The 18,373-nt window shown below is 45.3% G+C and overlaps 1 protein-coding gene and 1 pseudogene across 13 annotated transcripts; both read right to left on the bottom strand.

The window, feature by feature from the left end:
• Positions 1 to 2,681: 2,681 nt before the first annotated feature.
• Positions 2,682 to 4,715, bottom strand: LOC120709234 (annotated as a pseudogene).
• Positions 4,716 to 15,323: 10,608 nt separating this feature from the next.
• Positions 15,324 to 18,131, bottom strand: LOC120709185. Of its 13 annotated transcripts, none has more exons than XR_005689596.1 (3): positions 16,118 to 18,131; positions 15,761 to 15,831; positions 15,324 to 15,550 (listed from the first exon to the last, which is right to left on the bottom strand). XR_005689596.1 is itself a non-coding variant. In XM_039994740.1 (3 exons), the coding sequence occupies exons 1-2, from the start codon at positions 17,940 to 17,942 to the stop codon at positions 17,422 to 17,424; spliced, it is 438 nt and encodes a 145-aa protein (XP_039850674.1). In that variant the 5' UTR covers positions 17,943 to 18,131; the 3' UTR covers positions 15,324 to 16,163; positions 17,412 to 17,421. The 13 variants fall into 13 exon arrangements, 3 of the variants coding, with proteins under 3 accessions (XP_039850674.1, XP_039850666.1, XP_039850695.1); XR_005689598.1 differs by lacking the exon at positions 15,761 to 15,831 and adding an exon at positions 15,687 to 15,760; XR_005689597.1 differs by having other exon boundaries at positions 15,324 to 15,831; positions 16,118 to 16,163; positions 17,412 to 18,131.
• Positions 18,132 to 18,373: the final 242 nt, after the last annotated feature.

The following is an 18,373-nucleotide window of genomic DNA, read 5'->3' as shown; positions in this document are numbered from 1 at the left end:
ATGCGGCGCATGAGCGTGGCGGCATCCAACCAGCAAAGCGCCAGCCGCCTGGCCAGGCTACTACATTAGTCCCACCTCGTGTACGCAAGCTGAGAAAGGGAACTGGATGCTCTACGAGTGCCTTGCGCGCGCCTTCGCGCGCGTAATTTATTTACTTGTTTCTGTTTGGCAATATAAGTTTATATAGAGGTTTGTAGTAGATGTATAAACAAATGGATATACATAGATAGAAATAGAATATTTGTTTTTAAAGAAAAAAAGTAGTACCTGAAATCCGACGTCTCAATCTCGCCGTCGAAGGCGGCCGGGAGCGGTCCTCGAGCATCTCCTCACCATGCAATGCGCGGCTATCACGCCCGACCTGCGGCACCACGGCGTACTGGAGCGAGGCTGGGTCGCCCACTGGTGATGGCATGAACTCGCCGCACCCGTCGAGGGTGTGCCCGGCGGCCCGCCCGAACTCGCCGTGTGGCTCTCCGGCCTAGCTTCACTGTCGTTGTTGTAGTAGAGCACACACCCATTCGGAGGCCACCAAAATTACCGGTCGAGAGTTCTAGATTTAGATATTTTGCAGTGACCGAATGGAGAGCTGACGCATGGACCATTCGTGTCTCAAGGCCTCAAAGATAACGATGGCACGGCTAGTCACATGGACTGTCAATTTAGGATCGAATGGTGGGAATCTTTTTTACTGATGTGGCCGGTCTGCCCTTGTGCCGACCTTCGGGGCATTCACATATAGAAATTAGGGCCGTGATTAGATTCAAAAATTTATCCCAAAAACGTCATCGAATATTTGAGCACATGCATGGAATACTAAATAAAATCTATTTAAAAAACTTTTTACACGGATAGGATGTAAATAGCGACACGAATCTAATGAGCCTACTTAATCTATGATTTGCAACAGTGATATTACAGTAATCGTTCACTAATTATATATTAATCATGAATTAAGTATGCTCATTAGATTCGTCTCGTGATTTACAACCCATCCATGCAATAGGTTTTGTAAATAGATTTTATTTAGTACTCAGAAATAGCAAGATTCCCTTTCATCCGTAGCCAGACAGCGATTCTACAATAACCGTCCACTAATTATGAGTTAATCATGAATTAAGTGTGCTCATTAGATTCATCTCGTGATTTACAACCCGTCCATGTAAAAGGTTTTGTAAATAGCTTTTATTTAGTACTTTGAAATAGAAAGATTCCCTTTCATCCGTAGCCATACAGTAATACTACAGTAACCATTCACTAATTATGAGTTAATCATGAATTAAATATGCTTATTAGATTCGTCTCGTGATTTACAACTCATCCATACAAAAAATTTTATAAATAGATTTTATGTAGTACTCCGAAATAGCAAGATTCTCTTTTATCCGTAGCCAACGGATCGCGATCGGGCGGCCGGATTTTTCCGGCCTATGTGGCCTGCGTGTCCGTGCGCCGCCCCTCGGGGCTTTAACATATAGAAATATATAGAAGATCGAGCCACACCCAGCTGCAACAGCTCTTGCCTGTTGTTACCGGAATAAATCCGGTAAAAAACGGGAAATTCCCGGCAAAATAAGGGATCCGTGAGTACGGTCGGGAAAAATGCCTAACTGTTTCCGTTTCTGATTTTGCCGAAATTTTTCGGTGTCTGTTGGTACGGATTTTTCTATTTCATCCCTACAGGTGTCGGTTGGTACAGGATTTTTATGTTCCTGCTTTCATCCCTACCGGTATGGAAGGGGCGGACTCCCAATCGCACCGAGCGAGTTCTTTTCGGCCCAGCAAGCTTATAGCTATGTGATCCGTCTAACTTATTGTACTCGACGCTCATGAAAGGCCCTCATGACTGGCCTTTTTTAGACGCTCGGCCCTGAAAAATTGAATCATGTAACGGGTGACGGCCCACTTGGCTAGAATTGTTAACATGTGTCCCCTCGTCGATGACGATGAACAGAAACCGTCTTGCTTGGTCCCCGTTGGCGGGCTAGTTTGCTTGAAGCCCCAACAGTGGAATAATAACTGAATACAAAGTGTGTATTTGCCATAGTTTGGCACTAATCTTGCACCAGATATGGGTTGCAAACTTGCAACATAATTACTAGTTCTCTTCGTCTACTACAGAAGCATTTCCCCTATGTTACCTGATACAGTCATACGGCATTTTGGATGTTCAAAACATCATACAATTACGAAGCAAATATGAATAATTGAGATACTACCAGTTTGCACCTTACCTAACATCAAAATCTGCAGATATGCAGTCGAACCTGCCACTGTGTGAAGCTTGCTTGCCTGATGGAAACCCAGAAGGTTGGCAAATTCACTAGAACCTTTCCGTCCAGCACTGTTCTTCCGGCAGAAAAATATCAGGATCAGGACTGCAACTGACGCTAACTCCTTAACGACCTAATTGTGCAAGTCATATCATGAGTTTATTACTGTCAATGAAACATCAATTCCAGCAACTTCAAGTATAGATAGATCTCAGGAGTCAGGACATCACAATAATGCTGGCATTCTGGCCGCTTCAGGAATTAATTTCTTACAAAGTCTGAGTTCACACGATGATTTTAATACGACAATACAAACAGATAATTATCTCCCAGGCACCACTAGTGCTACATACACTATACATATACATACTAAACACCAGATGCAATATAAGCCAAAAAGCCGATAAATAAAAAAAGGGAAATCGAAAAGCATTAGCTCGAAACCCAGAAAGTTAAAACACAAGTGTAATACAAGTGCAAATACTTCTTAAGGATATATAATACAAGTGAAATGCATCTGACAAAAACACTATTTGAGTGAGTATGATTGAACTGCACTTTAATCAATATGCTACAAAAACAAGGTTCGGTAACTAGTAGAAGAATCCTTCCATGAACCTAAATCACCTAACAGTGAACTGTTCATGCTACAAAATTGTTACTTTAACCGTAACAATCCTTGAGTTTCTGCCCCTTGAGGTCATTTCTCAAGCACTACCCTGCACTTCTTGCCAAGATTTTGCTGTTGTGCTCCTTGTATGTATGCAATTACTAAATTCAGTTCAACACGAGCAAGAAGGCATTAGGCATATGCTGACATATAAAAACAATCCTCTGTCAGGATTTCCGTTTCAGTGCCAATATCCACTAGGCTCGTGGAACTCATTTTGTTCCTCGGCCCAACCACTGCAAAGTCTCAATGCCCTTATCAGCATGAAGCAGTACTCAACGCTTATCAAAAGCACACTGAATCATTCCATGTGCTGGATGTCATTTCCAACCACAGCGTTGCCAGTGCCCTTAGGGACCTTTCGGCGTTTTAGGAGCTTGCGCACAGTGGCCATGTCATCCCATCTATTTGCAGAGCCGTATAAGTTTGACAGGAGAATGTACCGGCTGCCATGCCGAGGCTCCAGTTCAATGAGCTTCTTGGCAACCTCCTCACCAAGCTCCACCTCTCCATGCATCTTGCAGGCACCTGTTACTGCACCCCATAAGCCAGGGTGAGGTTCCACAGGCATGCTCTTGACAAAATATACTGCCTCCCTAACACGACCAGACCGGCCAAGCAAATCAACCATAAGACCATAATGCTCTGGGACTGGTTGTATTCCGAAGTCCTCAATCATACTGTCAAACAACCTGCGGCCCTCATTGACGAGGCCCGAGTGGCTGCAAGCACTCAGCAATCCAATAAAAGTTATGTGGTTCGGTCGAACACCAGCCATCTGCATCTTCCATAAGAGCGACAAGGCCTGCCTCTCGCCGCCGTTCATTGCAAGCCCAGCAATCATTGAGTTCCAGGAGTATACGTTTCTCACGGGCATTGCAGCGAACACCCTTACAGCATTGCAGATGCTCCCACATTTTCCATACATGTCTATGATCGCGGTGGCAAGGATGATGCTCATGGCCCCGTGCAGCTCCCGTTCGGCATAAGCATGCACCCATGCACCATGCTCCACTGACCGCAGCTGTGCACACAGAGACAGCGCTCACCAGAGCGGCCTCGTTCGGCACAACACCGCTACTGACCATATCATTGAACACCCTCAGTGCCTCCTCGCAGTACCCGGAGTGCACAAGCCCATTGAGCATACAGCTCCACGTGGCGGCATTCCTGTCGGGCATTGCATCGAACAGCTTCCGCGCCTCGGGCAGCAACCCGGCGCGAGCGTACGCGCCCAGCATCGCGTTCCAAGAGACAACGTTCCTCTCGGGCATTGCATCGAAGAAACTCCTCGCCCGCCCCAGACTGCCGGCGCTGGCGTGCCCGTTGACCATGGTGGTCCAGGTGACAACGTCGGCGACATCGTTGGAGATCTCGGAGAAGAGCCAGTCGGCGGAGGCGACATCGGAGGCGGTGAAGTAGGAGGAGACGGCGGCGTTGACGACATAGACGTCGCGAGAGTGACCGAGCCTGACGGCGAGGGAATGGAGGAGGCTGGTGATCGGGTGGCTGGGGACGCGGGTGCAGGAGTGGAGGGAGAAGGAGAGGGAGATGTGGTCGGGCAGGAGGCGGTGGAGGAGCAAGAGGCGGAGGAGAGGCGCGCAGGCGGAGGGGGAGGGGGCTGCGCGAAGGAGGGAGTTGACGGAGGTGTGGGAGGAGAGGTGGCCAGAGGTCAGGAGGACGGCGGGCACGCTGGGGAAGCTGGTCGGCTTGGCGGCGGCCACGGCGGCGAGCCAGGAGAAGGGCCGCGTGTTGAGGATGCCGCTACCCATGGCCCATGGAAAGATTGCAGTAGTAAACTTTTAGGCGGGGCGAGTCATAGAGAAGTGGTTGTCGGCCTTCGCATCTTGGGCCAGAAGAAAATCTCAGTTAATGGGCTCGTAGGCTCAGTTCAAAATGTAGATAAAGGCCTCTACGCTGAACAGAGTGCAGTACAAAATACTGTAGCAAAGATGACAATGAGTTCATTTCCGTATGAAAAATGAAACCAAAACAAGCTGATTCCGAGCGAACCTCCGTCGAAAATTGACATGGCTGACGCATCAGATAAGTATGAAAGCACCAGAAAACCGGAAATAACCTGAAAAATGCCATCACCGAACAAAGAGTTCCGTTCAACTTCAACAAAGGTAAATCATGTATGCCTGTCTCTTTTGATCACGCAATCAAGCAATCAGCAAAATTGTAGCATCGTCACAAGACCCCATCTTTGCTAAAGTTCAATCCACCCTATTAGCACTCCCGTTTGAATGAGCTAGTGCTAAAGTTTAGCCCTTTCACCCTCTAGTGCTTGGATCCAAATAGAGCTTTATTATTGCAACTTCTTTTAATCATCATGCTGCGTACCTAAGCTCCTGTAAGCAGGCACTGGATTCGCCTGGCTCAAAGAGCATTACTACGTTGGAAAAGAAGCCGTGCACTACGAGAGCCTTGGCAGCTCCAATTTTCTACCATCAATTTGCTAGTGGTGGCGCTGTCCATCTCCTGATACCTTTGGAACGGGAGGTAAAGCTAGATCCTGCCTCCCATCTCGTTGCATCGATCAAACACCTCTCTTTTTGACACCAAGGTCATCCCGAGATCCTAATTGTCGGAAAGGTAGGTAGATTTTGGCACTCGCCTGCTTTTCACTTGGAAACGCAGAAAACCAGGAACGCAGTGCAGCATGATACACTTGACTCCACGGCGACCGATGATGGCGAGATGACGAGCTATTGACAACAGCATGCAGCACCGCCGGTTCTTACATATGGATGATTTGCAAAAAGGGAAAAAGAATAAAAATAAAAACAAGGGCAAGGGCTACATTATACTTACCATTACAAATTTGAGGTTCCAAGTTAATCCTCACGAGACACGCTAAAAAATGATAAATACCAGGAAACTCTTACTAGTTGGAGGCTTCTCTTGGATCGGAGCTGCCACATTGATCCTCACAAGATGCTTTAAAAAAAAGATAAAGTTTAGAAATCTTCATGGAAACAAGTGCATCATCATTTGGGTAGGCTCTAATGATAATAGCATTTCTATGTATTTTTTGTCATTTCTCTTGTTTGAGGTCGGGTTCCGTTGTAAAACTCCTTTTATTCTTAATAATAATAATAATAATAATAATAATAATAATAATAATAATAATAATAATAATAATAATAATAATATCTTACTATTATTAATTGGAGGCTCCTTTTGAAGCCTCCAGATGAAGGCACCTAGGATTCTAGGTGGATAGTCTAAAAAATAGAGAAATTCTACAAATTCTTACAAAAATAAGAATCATCCGCCCATCAATTCGACAACTCTAATCATAATAGCCATTGGATCTGTTATTTTTTTCTAATAAATTACCCACTTTTATCATAATAAAAATAGACTAAAACAACCCCCTAAATATGTATCTAAATTACCCATCTCTGCCATTATAAAAATAATCTAAATTAACCCCCTAATCTTCATGTAAATTACCCACTTATGCCATGATAAAATAATATCAAATAACATCCTAAATTTATATTATATATATATAATCCAATGATAACATAATAAAAAGTTAAAATAAACTAAAAATCTAAATCTAAATTATATTATTATAATAAAATCTTAAAGCACATCAAAATAAAATTCTAAATTACTATTTCTATCATTACTAATATATTATTTATGTTATTATTTATATAAAAATATTAACCATAATGTGTGTATCACCGTATATTCATGTATAAGAGAAGAGATGAGAACACCAATTTTCATGTTGTTTAAATAGCTCAAACAAAGTGTTTAATTAAATACATATCAAACATTTATGGATGTGTGATGTAAAGTGAGAAAAAATTGTTAATGTTTAATTACATAATGATAAATAAATTTTTTACAGTTCTGAATTAGAATATGTAATTGGTTAAAGAGACCGTGAGATAGATAATTATTAAATATATCTAATTAGCCCGTGCGGGAGCACGGGTTGATAGACTAGTAATAATAATAATACTACAATTGGATAAGTTTCAAAACCTGACTACATACATTGAATGAAAATTTATAGCCCATTTGTACATTATACACATCTGGTTTTATGAAAATAGTATGAGTAACACCAATAATAACATATATCTAAATTACTCCGTTAGTCTAAATTAACCAACTGTTTACCTCCCTAGCTATATGATTTTTTAGCCTGGTTTCCCTTAATGATCTAGAACAATTCTCTTCTTTATGATAATATTACACCGAAACAAAAGTTTTCTCCATTCTTTCGAAAAAGAAAAAAAAAGAGCAAGAAAACAGAGTGATCCCTAACCAATGAATCCCTAGTGTGAATCCACGTGCCCCTTTGCAGCACATTATTGTGCATTCGTTTACTTGCTATCCTTTGGTTTCGAGGACTGGTCTGCACTCAGCACATGTAACTCACACATGTGTACTCATGCTACGTCTTTTTCCTACATCGCTTTGGATTATGCTCCACGCGATTTACTCCGATTACCAGTCAAAATGCAATGCAATGATGCTTCCTCGCAAAAAAAAAAAAAGCGATGATGCCGGCATATAGCTAGTTTACTGCAAGCTCAGTCCTCGCACGAGGCTCTTCAGTCTGTGACTTTTTGCATGGCGCATCATGATTATAAATTGAGCTCCTCCAGGCATGATTATTAGCGACGGGGAGTTTATGGAAGCACTGCCCCCCCCCCCCCCCCCCCCACTAATCACTCACAATTATAGATTGTATAAGGAAAGATCCGGGTAGTTTCATACGATCGATCAATTTGGTGACGCAGCGACGAGTATAAAAAGGAGCCGAAGTACTCGAAAGTATACGTATATTTTGCGTGGACCCGTGTCTTGTCCGGATAATGCATTGGTTTTGACATCAATCTTTCTTTGTCTTTAATGAATCGTACACTTGTACCACCACGAAGTATATGTACAACCAGCATGCATGCGGGTTGAACATTTAATTACCTTTTGCAGATAAATTTTTTTTATTGTTCACAAGACAAAACACAAAAGGTCATAGGCTATGTCCATCCTTTAAAATAGTCAGCTAGCTTTTTTTGTCTTTCTTTTTTGCCCCCAACCAACCGTGTGCATGTGCATCTTTACGTGAATATAGAACAAGAGAAGGACCAAAATGGGCCTATATGTTATGATTGTTAGTACACATGCATGCATGGCACTTTTAATGTGGCCAAAGTAGTACTCCAATGTCGCCGAAGAAGAATGGGGCCGCGCGGGACTATTCTTCGTTTTCAACACTCGCGCAAGTGTGAACTTGCGTGCCACTACACAGCAGCCACACGCACAATTAATCGAAGTCCGCAGCAAGCAAGTGGCAGGAAGGAAAAGAGCAGCTGACAATCACTCTGTTCGCTATTTGGTTCCTCTAGATAGCCAACAGTATTTTTCTTTCACATAGCTCCAACACCAACCTCTAGCCACCAGCCAGCCAATAATATTTTTTTCTCACACAACTACAGCACTAACCACCAACACAAACAGAGTAATGTACACAAGCAGGCCGGGACCGGGAGGCGTCGTACCCAGCCCAGCAGCCAGCAGGCTTGACTCGGTGGGCCCGCGCACGAGGAGAAGTTGACGGTCTGACTGTGTGCCGGCATGCACGCAGTCGAGTACATATATACGAGTACAACCGTGGTGGCACTGTAGCCGCCGTACCGTCCTGAATCTGGTCAGGCTGTAGAGATGGCCGCGCATGTGCTGCATCCGAGGAAAGTTCTTCAGAATTCAAAGCATCTGTTGAAAAGCTCCGTGCTTTCGGATTTGGGCCTTGTTTTGGTTTTCCTGGTTAAAGTTCAATTTACCTGGCTCGGTTTTTATTCTGTGTCGATTTTCAGATGTGCTGAAACGGATACAAGCTAGTACATGGGCAGCTGAACTGGCTCAATTTTTAGTACTCCTATCCATCAGTGAACAGATTGCCTGCCAGCCCCTTTGCTGTTGCAGCGGCACCCCGGCCATCCATCTCATCTTGGCCAAAATTATTGACCCAGAAATCATCAACGCCGACCGCCGCCGCCGCTGCCACTCCACTGTTCTGCGACCAATCGCCGCAAGAAACTTCTCATCTCGCTCCGGCGCCCATCGCCGATCGACTCCGTCTCCCCGGCTGACAGGGACGCTCATCATTCATCTCTCATGTCTCCCCGGCCCATAGCTGGGTCTCAAGCTTATCATGTAGGTGCATGCACAGCCGATCGAGACGCGCGATGCATCCGCCTACTTGTATGCAGGCACTGAGATTAAACCACCGCTCCAGATTGGATGCAGTTGCGTCGCCGACGGCTTCGCGCTCTCTCCATTGTTATCGCTGTCGTGCTGCAGAGCCCGGCCGGGTCGAGCTCGTAGCATGGAGTGTCGTCGTTTTCAGACAGTGAGATTCGCTGGTGATGCGTTCTCTCGCTGCATCTGTGGCTCTGTCTAGGAGGTTTCTTGGGGGTAAGAGATGACCTCGTGCCTTTGAGAAACGACGATGTTGATAGTTGAGCAAGGACCTAATAAGGTGTGCTAGACAGTTTCTTTTTTTTTGACAGCCAAACGGGGGAAAGTTTCCCCACCTGATTTTCATATTTCATTCATTTGACTCATGAGTCAGATTGTACAGCAGAAATGGGGGTATCGGGGGGGGGGGGTTGAAAACTGTTACAGTTTGTTACATAGAGGAAAACTCCAGGACTCGATTACTCCAGCGTCCGCCCTAGGCAGGCGCCATGCCCAGAGGCGCGCATCTTCATTGCAGTTGCGCAAGAGTCGTTGTAGGCAAGGCTCGGCGCCGTCGAACACAACCCGGTTGCGGTGCTTCCAGATGTTCCAGCAGCATAGGAAGAGGAAAACCGACCCGTGGGGATTCGGGGCGGGGCTTGATGCTGTGAGAGATTGTAGTGCTTCGACGGTTGCATGTGCATTTAGCTCGAAACCAACTTGTCGCCAGAAGGCCGCCGCCACTGGGCAGTGGAAGACGATGTGGTCCACTGTCTCAGGGTGATCTTTGCACAGCTCGCAAGTGTCATCCGTGGTGATAGACTTCTTGAGGAGGTTGCTCCGGCTCTGGATGCATCGTTGCATGAGTAGCCACACGAAGAACTGGACTCTGGGCGGTGCCCGGTTCTTCCAAACGAAGCTAGCAAACTCACAGGATGGAGTGTGGGCAGCCATGAGCGCCTTGTACAGCGACGAAGTGTTCAAGCTCCCATCGGGCTTCTGGAATTTGCAGACCCTCTCATCCTCGCCGCTGCCAGGTAGCACAGTGGCGAGGAGCGGGGCCAAGGCAGTGTAGTCAGCTGTAGCGGCTCTTGTTCTTCTGGACTGGAGGAATTGGTCGATCCCAAGCTGCAGCACTTCTGCGACCGTGGCATGTGGCTTGGTTGCGTGGCTGTGCAATGCAGGGTGAATTTCAGACAACGGTTCGTCCCCCAGCCATGAGTCGTCCCAGAAGGATGTGGATCGGCCATTGTGCACCCGAACAGTTGTGATGACTCCGTACAGAGGAAGGAGCTTCCTTAGTGTGTCCCAGTGATTGCCCTGAACTTCACCGTCGAGCGACGCACGGCAGACATGCTGTCGCGCCCATCGCGCCCAGGAGGAAGCACCGGGGTGGTGTAGTCTGTGGATCAGCTTGAGTAGCAAACACTGGTTTTGAACACTCAGGTTTTTCAGGCCTAGCCCTCCAAGTTCCTTTGGCACACACACCTGTTCCCACGCAACAAGGCAGTGCACACCACTGGCATGTTCAGAGCCTGTCCAAACAAAAGTTCTGTGTTTCCCTTCTAATGCTGCAAGTGTCCCTTTTGGCAGTCTAAGCGCCCCCATTGCATAAAGGAGCAGGTTGCCAAGCACGGAATCCACAAGAACTGCGCGCCCCATCGTGTTCAGCAGGGAGGCCTTCCACCCTGACAAGTATTTGTCGGCTTTGCTGATCATTGGAGTAAATGAAGCCTGCTTCAATTTCTCATGTGACAAGGGGAGGCCAAGGTATGATTGAGGGAATTGCTCTTGCCGGCAGCCCAAGATGGAGATGCATTGCTGAAGGATTGAGCTCTCGACATGCATCGGTACCACGGTGCTCTTATGAAAATTGATGTGCAGGCCAGTCGCAAGTGCAAAAGCGTCGAGGAGGTCTTTCAGGCGTTGCATAGATGCTGCATCTGCGCTCACCAGGATCAGAGTGTCGTCTGCATATTGGAGCACCGGGCACGGCTGGTTGGAGGAGATGGGATGTTTGATCACGGGGTCTTTCTGAATCATTTGTTGGAGCATTGGAGCACATCGGCGACAAGCAGAAATAGGTAGGGGGACAGCGGGTCTCCTTGGCGTAGACCTTTTCTGCAGGTAAACCACGGCCCCGGAGTTCCATTGACCAGCACGGCGGTCCGTGACGAGCTGAGTAGGCTGTTGATCCAGGCGCACCAACGGTCAAGGAAACCGCGCACGCGCATAATTGTTTGCAGGCTGTCCCAGATGACCGTGTCGAAGGCTTTGGCGAAATCAAGCTTGAGCACGAGTGTCGGCACCTTCCGTTTGTGGCAGCACTGACACACGTTTTTTTTTAATGACAGTTTCTTTGACCACAAACACACGTTTTTTTTTACTTGTGTTTCTGACCATAAAAGCTTTGATGGCTTCGTGTCTATTTGTTTCTTCTTTTATCTAGGCTACGCATTATGCCTGCTGTGCCTGAAAGTCTCCATCTTCTTTTCTGAACTTGTAGCCAGTACACAGTATATTTGACCACAAACCCTTTTGTGACAAAATTTGACCATAAACTTTGATGGCTTCTCGTCTACATTGATCTGACTGATGCTTCTCTCGTCTAGCTACATTGATCGTCCGTAACCTATCACAGTAATTCATCCCCTCCCCTGCCTGAGAAAGTTTGCAACTTTTACACGCCCTCTGAACTAGCCAAAACGTCGGTTAATTTCTTAATTGTTACCCAGCAGCAACTGGGCTAGCTGTCTGTCTTAGTGCAGCTGTTACCACTCCGGTTAAAAGAAAAAAAACCAAGAGCGCTTGGCTCTGGTCGCACTTTGAGCCTTAAGCGCCACTTCATCACCGGCAAAGGCAGGACACGAAAAGACATCATCAACTGCAACTTGTATTTCCATACCTGTTCTCTGCTCATCAATCATCATCATCATAGCGCGTGTCGCATTGCGTGACGGTAGTACCTAGCTGCGCTGCAACACATTGAAATCTTCTACGGAGATTATGAACAAGTCGACCCGTGTCACGGCTGAAAATGTATCATAATCGTGTATAAATATATATTCTACAGTGTACATCACACACCAAGTCTCTGCTTGTAGCCTGATGCTAGAGCTTAGTCCTCTTAACCAATCAAACGAGCTTGCAGAAAGTGTATGCTTGGGTGTCCCTAGCCTCACCCCGTCGTCCCCAGGCCAAGTTGTCCCCGGCCGGCGCTTCCGCTCGTCGACGGCGACGCGCCGCAAGCGAAGCGCGCCGATTCGTCCCCGCCGCGACTTGCCGGTGACCAGATCAACCGGACTGACCGCCCGACCCCGTCCAAAATTTCCAGCTGATGGTCATGCAGGTCTCTCCCGGGAGCAAAGCCGATGGGAAAAGTCGTCGATCTACACGCGTCGCGATCAAATCGCGCCCGGCGACGTCGACGACCCAGCCGTTCGCTGTCACGGAGAGGGATTAGGGATAATAAAGCGCATGCATGTGTCTCGATTATCAAAGCAAGACAACGATGCGGTGCGCTGATCGAGTTCCGCTACGACATCTTCGTCTTCTCTGAACCTGAAGCAGGGAATTGAAAAGAAACTAAAGCAGGTTGCAGCTGCGGCTATGACACCGTCGTCGTCTTGCGAAATGGTTTCCACCATGGAGAAAGGGAGCGAAATCTGACTCGGGTCCCGTTTTGGGGTTAGCCTGTGTTATCCAGAATGTTGGAGCGAGCACTACATACAGAGCACAAAGAATGTGTAAAAGTTACGGCCGTTCAAACATGCGTCTCCACTGATATCTCGTTGATTATTGCTGATGGTATACATGTTTTGTCTTTATTTAGTCCTCCGGATAAAGGGCAACGTGAGGAAATGGTATAAAGTTCTTGCCATCTGACAGTGTGAGCATAATCACACAGAATAGCGGTGCCTTTAGTACCCAATAGTCAAAAAATAGATCCGTTCTTCAAAGTGATTTTGGTCGACATCGGTCTCTATGTCTCTAGTGTTAGAGGCACCGTACCGTACCCGTTTTTCAAAGTGATTATTGTTGATAGAATTTTGGTTGTCATCGGGACATATACTGGATTTTCGCCCAATATCCGTAGCAGCTTGCTTATAATAAAGAAGAAGTGATTTAGTTTTCAGGGTAAACGTGAGCTATATTGATTTGTGAACTGAGGCTCCATTTGGATCCACACAGCTAATCCATTAGCTTGGAATTAGGTAGGTTGAACCAGCAAATTGATACTCCCTCTGTCCTCAAATTGAATTTTGGTTTGTCCTAAGTCAAACTGCTCTAAGTTTGACCAAGTCTACAGAAAATAATAATAATATTTTGAATGTCAAATAAGAATAATTAGATCCATTACAAAATATATTTTATAATTTACTTAATATGTTAGATACAAAGTAAAATGTTTTACATTTCAGGAGAAGTTGTTATTTAGCTAGTTAGAATGACCTTACTTGCATATTAGCTAATCCTGTTTGGATCCACTTCAGCTAAAGTTAGCTACCTGCCAATTAACTGGTGGGTCCAAACAAATCCAACAAGTAGAATTGGACCGGTGTAGATAGTGCGCTAACACAAACCACAAGTCTGCCCCATCGAGATAAATATTTTTCTTTGTAACTGCAACACTATAAACAATTATGCCACTTACAAGCTATAGTTTCCTCTGGAAATAAACAAATAAAGGTGTGAATGTGTGCGGTGAAAAATCCGAGAGTTCACATGTCTTCAACCAGAGCAATGTTGTTATTATAGAACAAAGTTTAACGACCAGAACAATGTTAAGTCCAATATAGCAGTTTGTTTTTAAAATAAAAATCACATTTGCATTGGATGATAGCTCCTCAGTAAAACCTCCCCTTATATGTAATACTACACAGTACACTACATATGCCCGTCAGCCAGTTAGCATAGGACACAGAAGTGAGGTAAACAAAGTACTAGCTAGGCGTGATATAAAGTCACAGAGAGAAACAAAAAGAAATCGCATGTGAATAGGTCAGGTTCACCTTATTGTGTCATCGCATGTGATATAAAGTCACAGAAGTGTGTTATTATCATATACCATCATAACACAGGAAACACATGCTAATCCACCCCCCCCCCCCATACTTTAAGCCGGCACTCAGGAGGGGTACGAAAAAGCAGCACAACGTACAAACAACGGAGGCATGAAAAAAACGACAAAAGCAACGCCGAATAGCGTACTCCATCCAGAAGCAAACCAGTGAAAAATGTGTTAAAATCTTTAGATCGCCTAGGAGTAGATCAGTGGGAGTATTCTCTGGTTCTTGAAGAACATACCATCGATGGTCGAAGACGAACCTGACGGCGATGTCCAGAACGCCGGCGGCGGAGTCATGGACGAGCCGGAGAGGTTCGAAGTCGCGGACGTTGGCGGCGTGGCGTAGGGGCGCCGGTGGCGGTGATGGCGCGGCACAGTGGTGCTTCCCGTCGCTGACGCCCCCCTCTCTAGATCGGGTTAGGGTTTGGACGGTGGGAAACTATAGCGGTGGCAAACCTCGTTACCTGAGCCTCTAATCCCCACCTCCATTTTATAGGTCTACGCGACGGGGGCCCACTAGCCTCATCTTGGGCTGGGCGTCCCCGATCACACTACAAAAAATCTGTTGATCCATAACGATTAAATTTCGTCATAGATCACTAAAAACCCGTCATAAAACAGTATCTATGACGATCTCAAATAACGTCATGTATTGAGCGTCATAGATCACACCTCATGACGTTTCTTAAATTTTCGTCATAGATTGCTTGATCCATGACGTTTTAAAACCGTCATGGAATGTCCCCGGGCCCCCGAAGCCCAACCCAAGCCCGTTTTCTATGACGAAAATTAACGTCACGAATAGTATAATTTTCGTCACAGATTCAATTGCCATGTCACACAATAATGACATGGAAGATGACGTGGCTGCTGACATGGCGATGACGTGGATAGCAATGATGACGTGTAATTTAACATGATCAATGACATAGCAGTGACGTGGAAAGTAGTGATGACATGGCACCACATGGATGCTGACATAGACAGTGATGTGGCAGCAGGCACGTGAGCCAATTTGGGCCTCATTTACACAGCCCATTTGAGCCTCATTTACACAGCCCATATAAACTGCATGATCATTTCAGCCCAACCCGAGATATATCAACAAGAAATTAACATCTCATCACATAAATAAATTTTGATCGAGCATTTAATCACATACAACATTAAATCACATAAAAAAATTTCATCCAGAATTGCTATAAGCTATATTTGAAAGCTAATATGCAATGGCAATATGTACATAACGTGCATCATTTCTCTTTTTTCTGTAGAGGCACTCAAACAAATTCGATGCACTTGTTCTTGATCTTTGTACTTCTCTCCCTGAAAATTGCAAGCATGCAAAGAACTTAATCTTTCTGAAAATTAGAGTGCAGTTTACATATAGCAAGGTTGCAGAAAAATGGACTCAATATTTGACAATGCAAATGCATATACAATGTATTGGAAAGCCTGTTACCAAATAGCTGCAGTACAAAGGTAAATTTAGAATGTTCTACTCCATAACAAAGCTGCGGTACAACCTCCTAATACCTGTTTAAAATGAAAATAGAGGATCAAATTGTTTTATCAAATTGGCAACAGCATGAGTAGAGGATCCCTCACTACATCACAAACAAGATGAAAGGAACAATCCGTGACTAATATTAGTAGAATAGAAAGCAGCTATGAATATGCAATGCAATTGCATTATTGTACTACCAAGAAGCTCATCTCTTGTATTTTGAAAAGTCAATATTTAATATTTGAATAAAAATCATATATCAGATTTATAGTTTCTTTAGTTAAAGAGATGCATGCAGGGAGGAAGCTAAGTGAACAGCAAGCACTACTGAAACTAGCTACAATCTCAACATCAACTATAATTATGCTGTACAGATGCAGACATACCTGCCGAACACCATTCTCATGCTTCAATATAAAACCCGCCCGTGGACTAGCAACCACAAGCAAAATTTTAGTCATCATCAATGTGAAGTGAACCAAGAAAGTAGCAAACAGTCAATTACTAGCAAGATATCCTACAAAAATTTCAGAACGTTTGTTGCTACAAGAAGTTAAGCTGCTCTGAAATTTGGTTCAAACATGGACTGATAACTGTAATGCAAATCAAATCATCATATAATTATCTTCAATGCATAGCAAATTTTTTGCAACTAGACTGTTCCTTCAAATAAAGTAAAGTGGAACACAGTTAGGCAAAAATGAACAAAAAAATTATACTGCAGGTAAGGTTGCCAAGCATGTCTTAATTTTTCTAAAAGACGTACACGGTCCCCTCCCCATCAATCCATTCAAAGCATAACTCACATGCAAAAAGTCAAACAAAAAGTGTGCACTGCATGAATGAGAAGAATGGAGCATAGGCTTAATTAATGTACAAGTCGAAGGAAGAAGAAAATAATCTCAGAACCCAATGGAGAAGCGGTGCGGGCTGGCTATGCAAGTCAAACGCTCCATTGCCCTCGTGGGTACCGGCCGCAGCTCGTCCACATATTGGCAATGTTATGCACTAATGATTATATATAAACAAGCATGATTCATATATTAGCAGCTAAATCTCATATATAAACAAGCTGCATATAGAATATAAAAAAAGAGAGAAAACACTGAGCTACAAAAGCACAGTTATGCAGCTAATGACAAGCAAGAAAGCATGCAAGCTTATGCAGTAGCCGGACTAACACATTGGTATTCAGATTAACCACAACCAGTAGCATTTTGCAGCTAAAAACAAGCAAGCAGTATGTAAGCGTCCGCAGTTCACCTGACTAACAGATTGGTTTTCAGATTAACCACAGAAGTCAGTCAGGCATTTAGTAGATCAGTTTAGCAAACAAGCTAATGGAATTCATGATAACCTGCAGTCAACCCAGTGTCCTAGCGCCCCCAGGCTCGTGCTTCGCCAATTCATTTCTTTATACCCAGTTTCTGACAACAAACACTATATCTTGACAGTAGGATCTACAATCAGTCAATCAGCGAATGCAAGCCATCAGTCAATCCTGAACTACTCACAAGCGGATGCAATTTAATTAAAGAATCCGAACCAACCCCTATCAGTTTCTAACTCAATCAGCGAAAGCCTATCTACCCATAAGCATATGCAAGTTGATTTCCCAATCACACGGCACCATGTCTCCACATCAACAAAAATAAGCACGGGAGGGAAGGGATTCCGAACCTTGCATCTCCTAGGCGACCATGGCCTGCATCTCGCGGAGCGTGGCGGGCTCCTCCATCTCCTTGAGGCAGCGCTTCATCTCATCGAGATCCTGCAGCTGCGCACGCGAGCATGGTTCAGTACCCTAACCCTAAGAACAAATTAAAAAACAAGAAAGAGGAAGGGGATTAGGGTCTGCACGAAATCGACGAGAAGCAGACAGAGGAGAGGATTGCGAAGAGTGGAGATGACGGTGGGAAGAGGGGGACGAGGATGCAGGGCGTGGATCTTGGACAGAGAAGCGGGGAGCCGCCGGAGATGTCGGATGCAGAACCCGAGGTAGGAGATGTAGATTGACGCAGATCCATCGATGAGCGAGTCCTTGAGGGTGAGGAGGCCGTCGCCGGATCCATCCTCCACGCACAGCTGCCACCACAGGCCGTCGTCAGGCATGGGCGGCGGCGTCGACGCCAGCTCACGAACGAGCGCTGGCACCGGTGCCGGCGTGAGGAAGCCGGCGACGAGCGGCAGCGCGTGCTGCGCGGGGGACATTGGGGGATCTGAGGGGGTGGGGAGAGAGAGGCCGCAGACGAGCGACGGCTCCGGCGGTGGAGGAGGACGCCGGCTCACGCGCGGCTCCAGCGGTGGAGGTGGATCTGAGGGGGTGGGGAGGGACGAGAGAGAGACAAGGGTGTGGAGTGCGGCCGCACAGGAGAAAGGAGGCGGCCAGGCGGGGGTCCAGGGAATGGAGGAGCTAGGGTTTGTGTTGAGCGTGTTTTTATATCAATGGAGTGCGATTAGAGTATAGACAGACTGGATTTGTTGGACCATTTTAGCCGAGATGGGCCTTCTTTCCTTCCTAACTTATTTTCTAACTTATTTTTCAAATAACTAATTAAGATATATTTGTTAAATAATTTATAAAAATATTATCCTATATACTTTAATAATTTTTTATATGTAATAGACAACATCTAAATTGT

Source organism: Panicum virgatum, chromosome 1K, assembly GCF_016808335.1.
Source record: "Panicum virgatum strain AP13 chromosome 1K, P.virgatum_v5, whole genome shotgun sequence".
Classification (NCBI taxonomy): Eukaryota; Viridiplantae; Streptophyta; class Magnoliopsida; order Poales; family Poaceae; genus Panicum; species Panicum virgatum.
The sequence above is the reverse complement of the archived record's forward strand: the minus strand, read 5'-3'. Positions and strand labels throughout refer to the sequence as shown.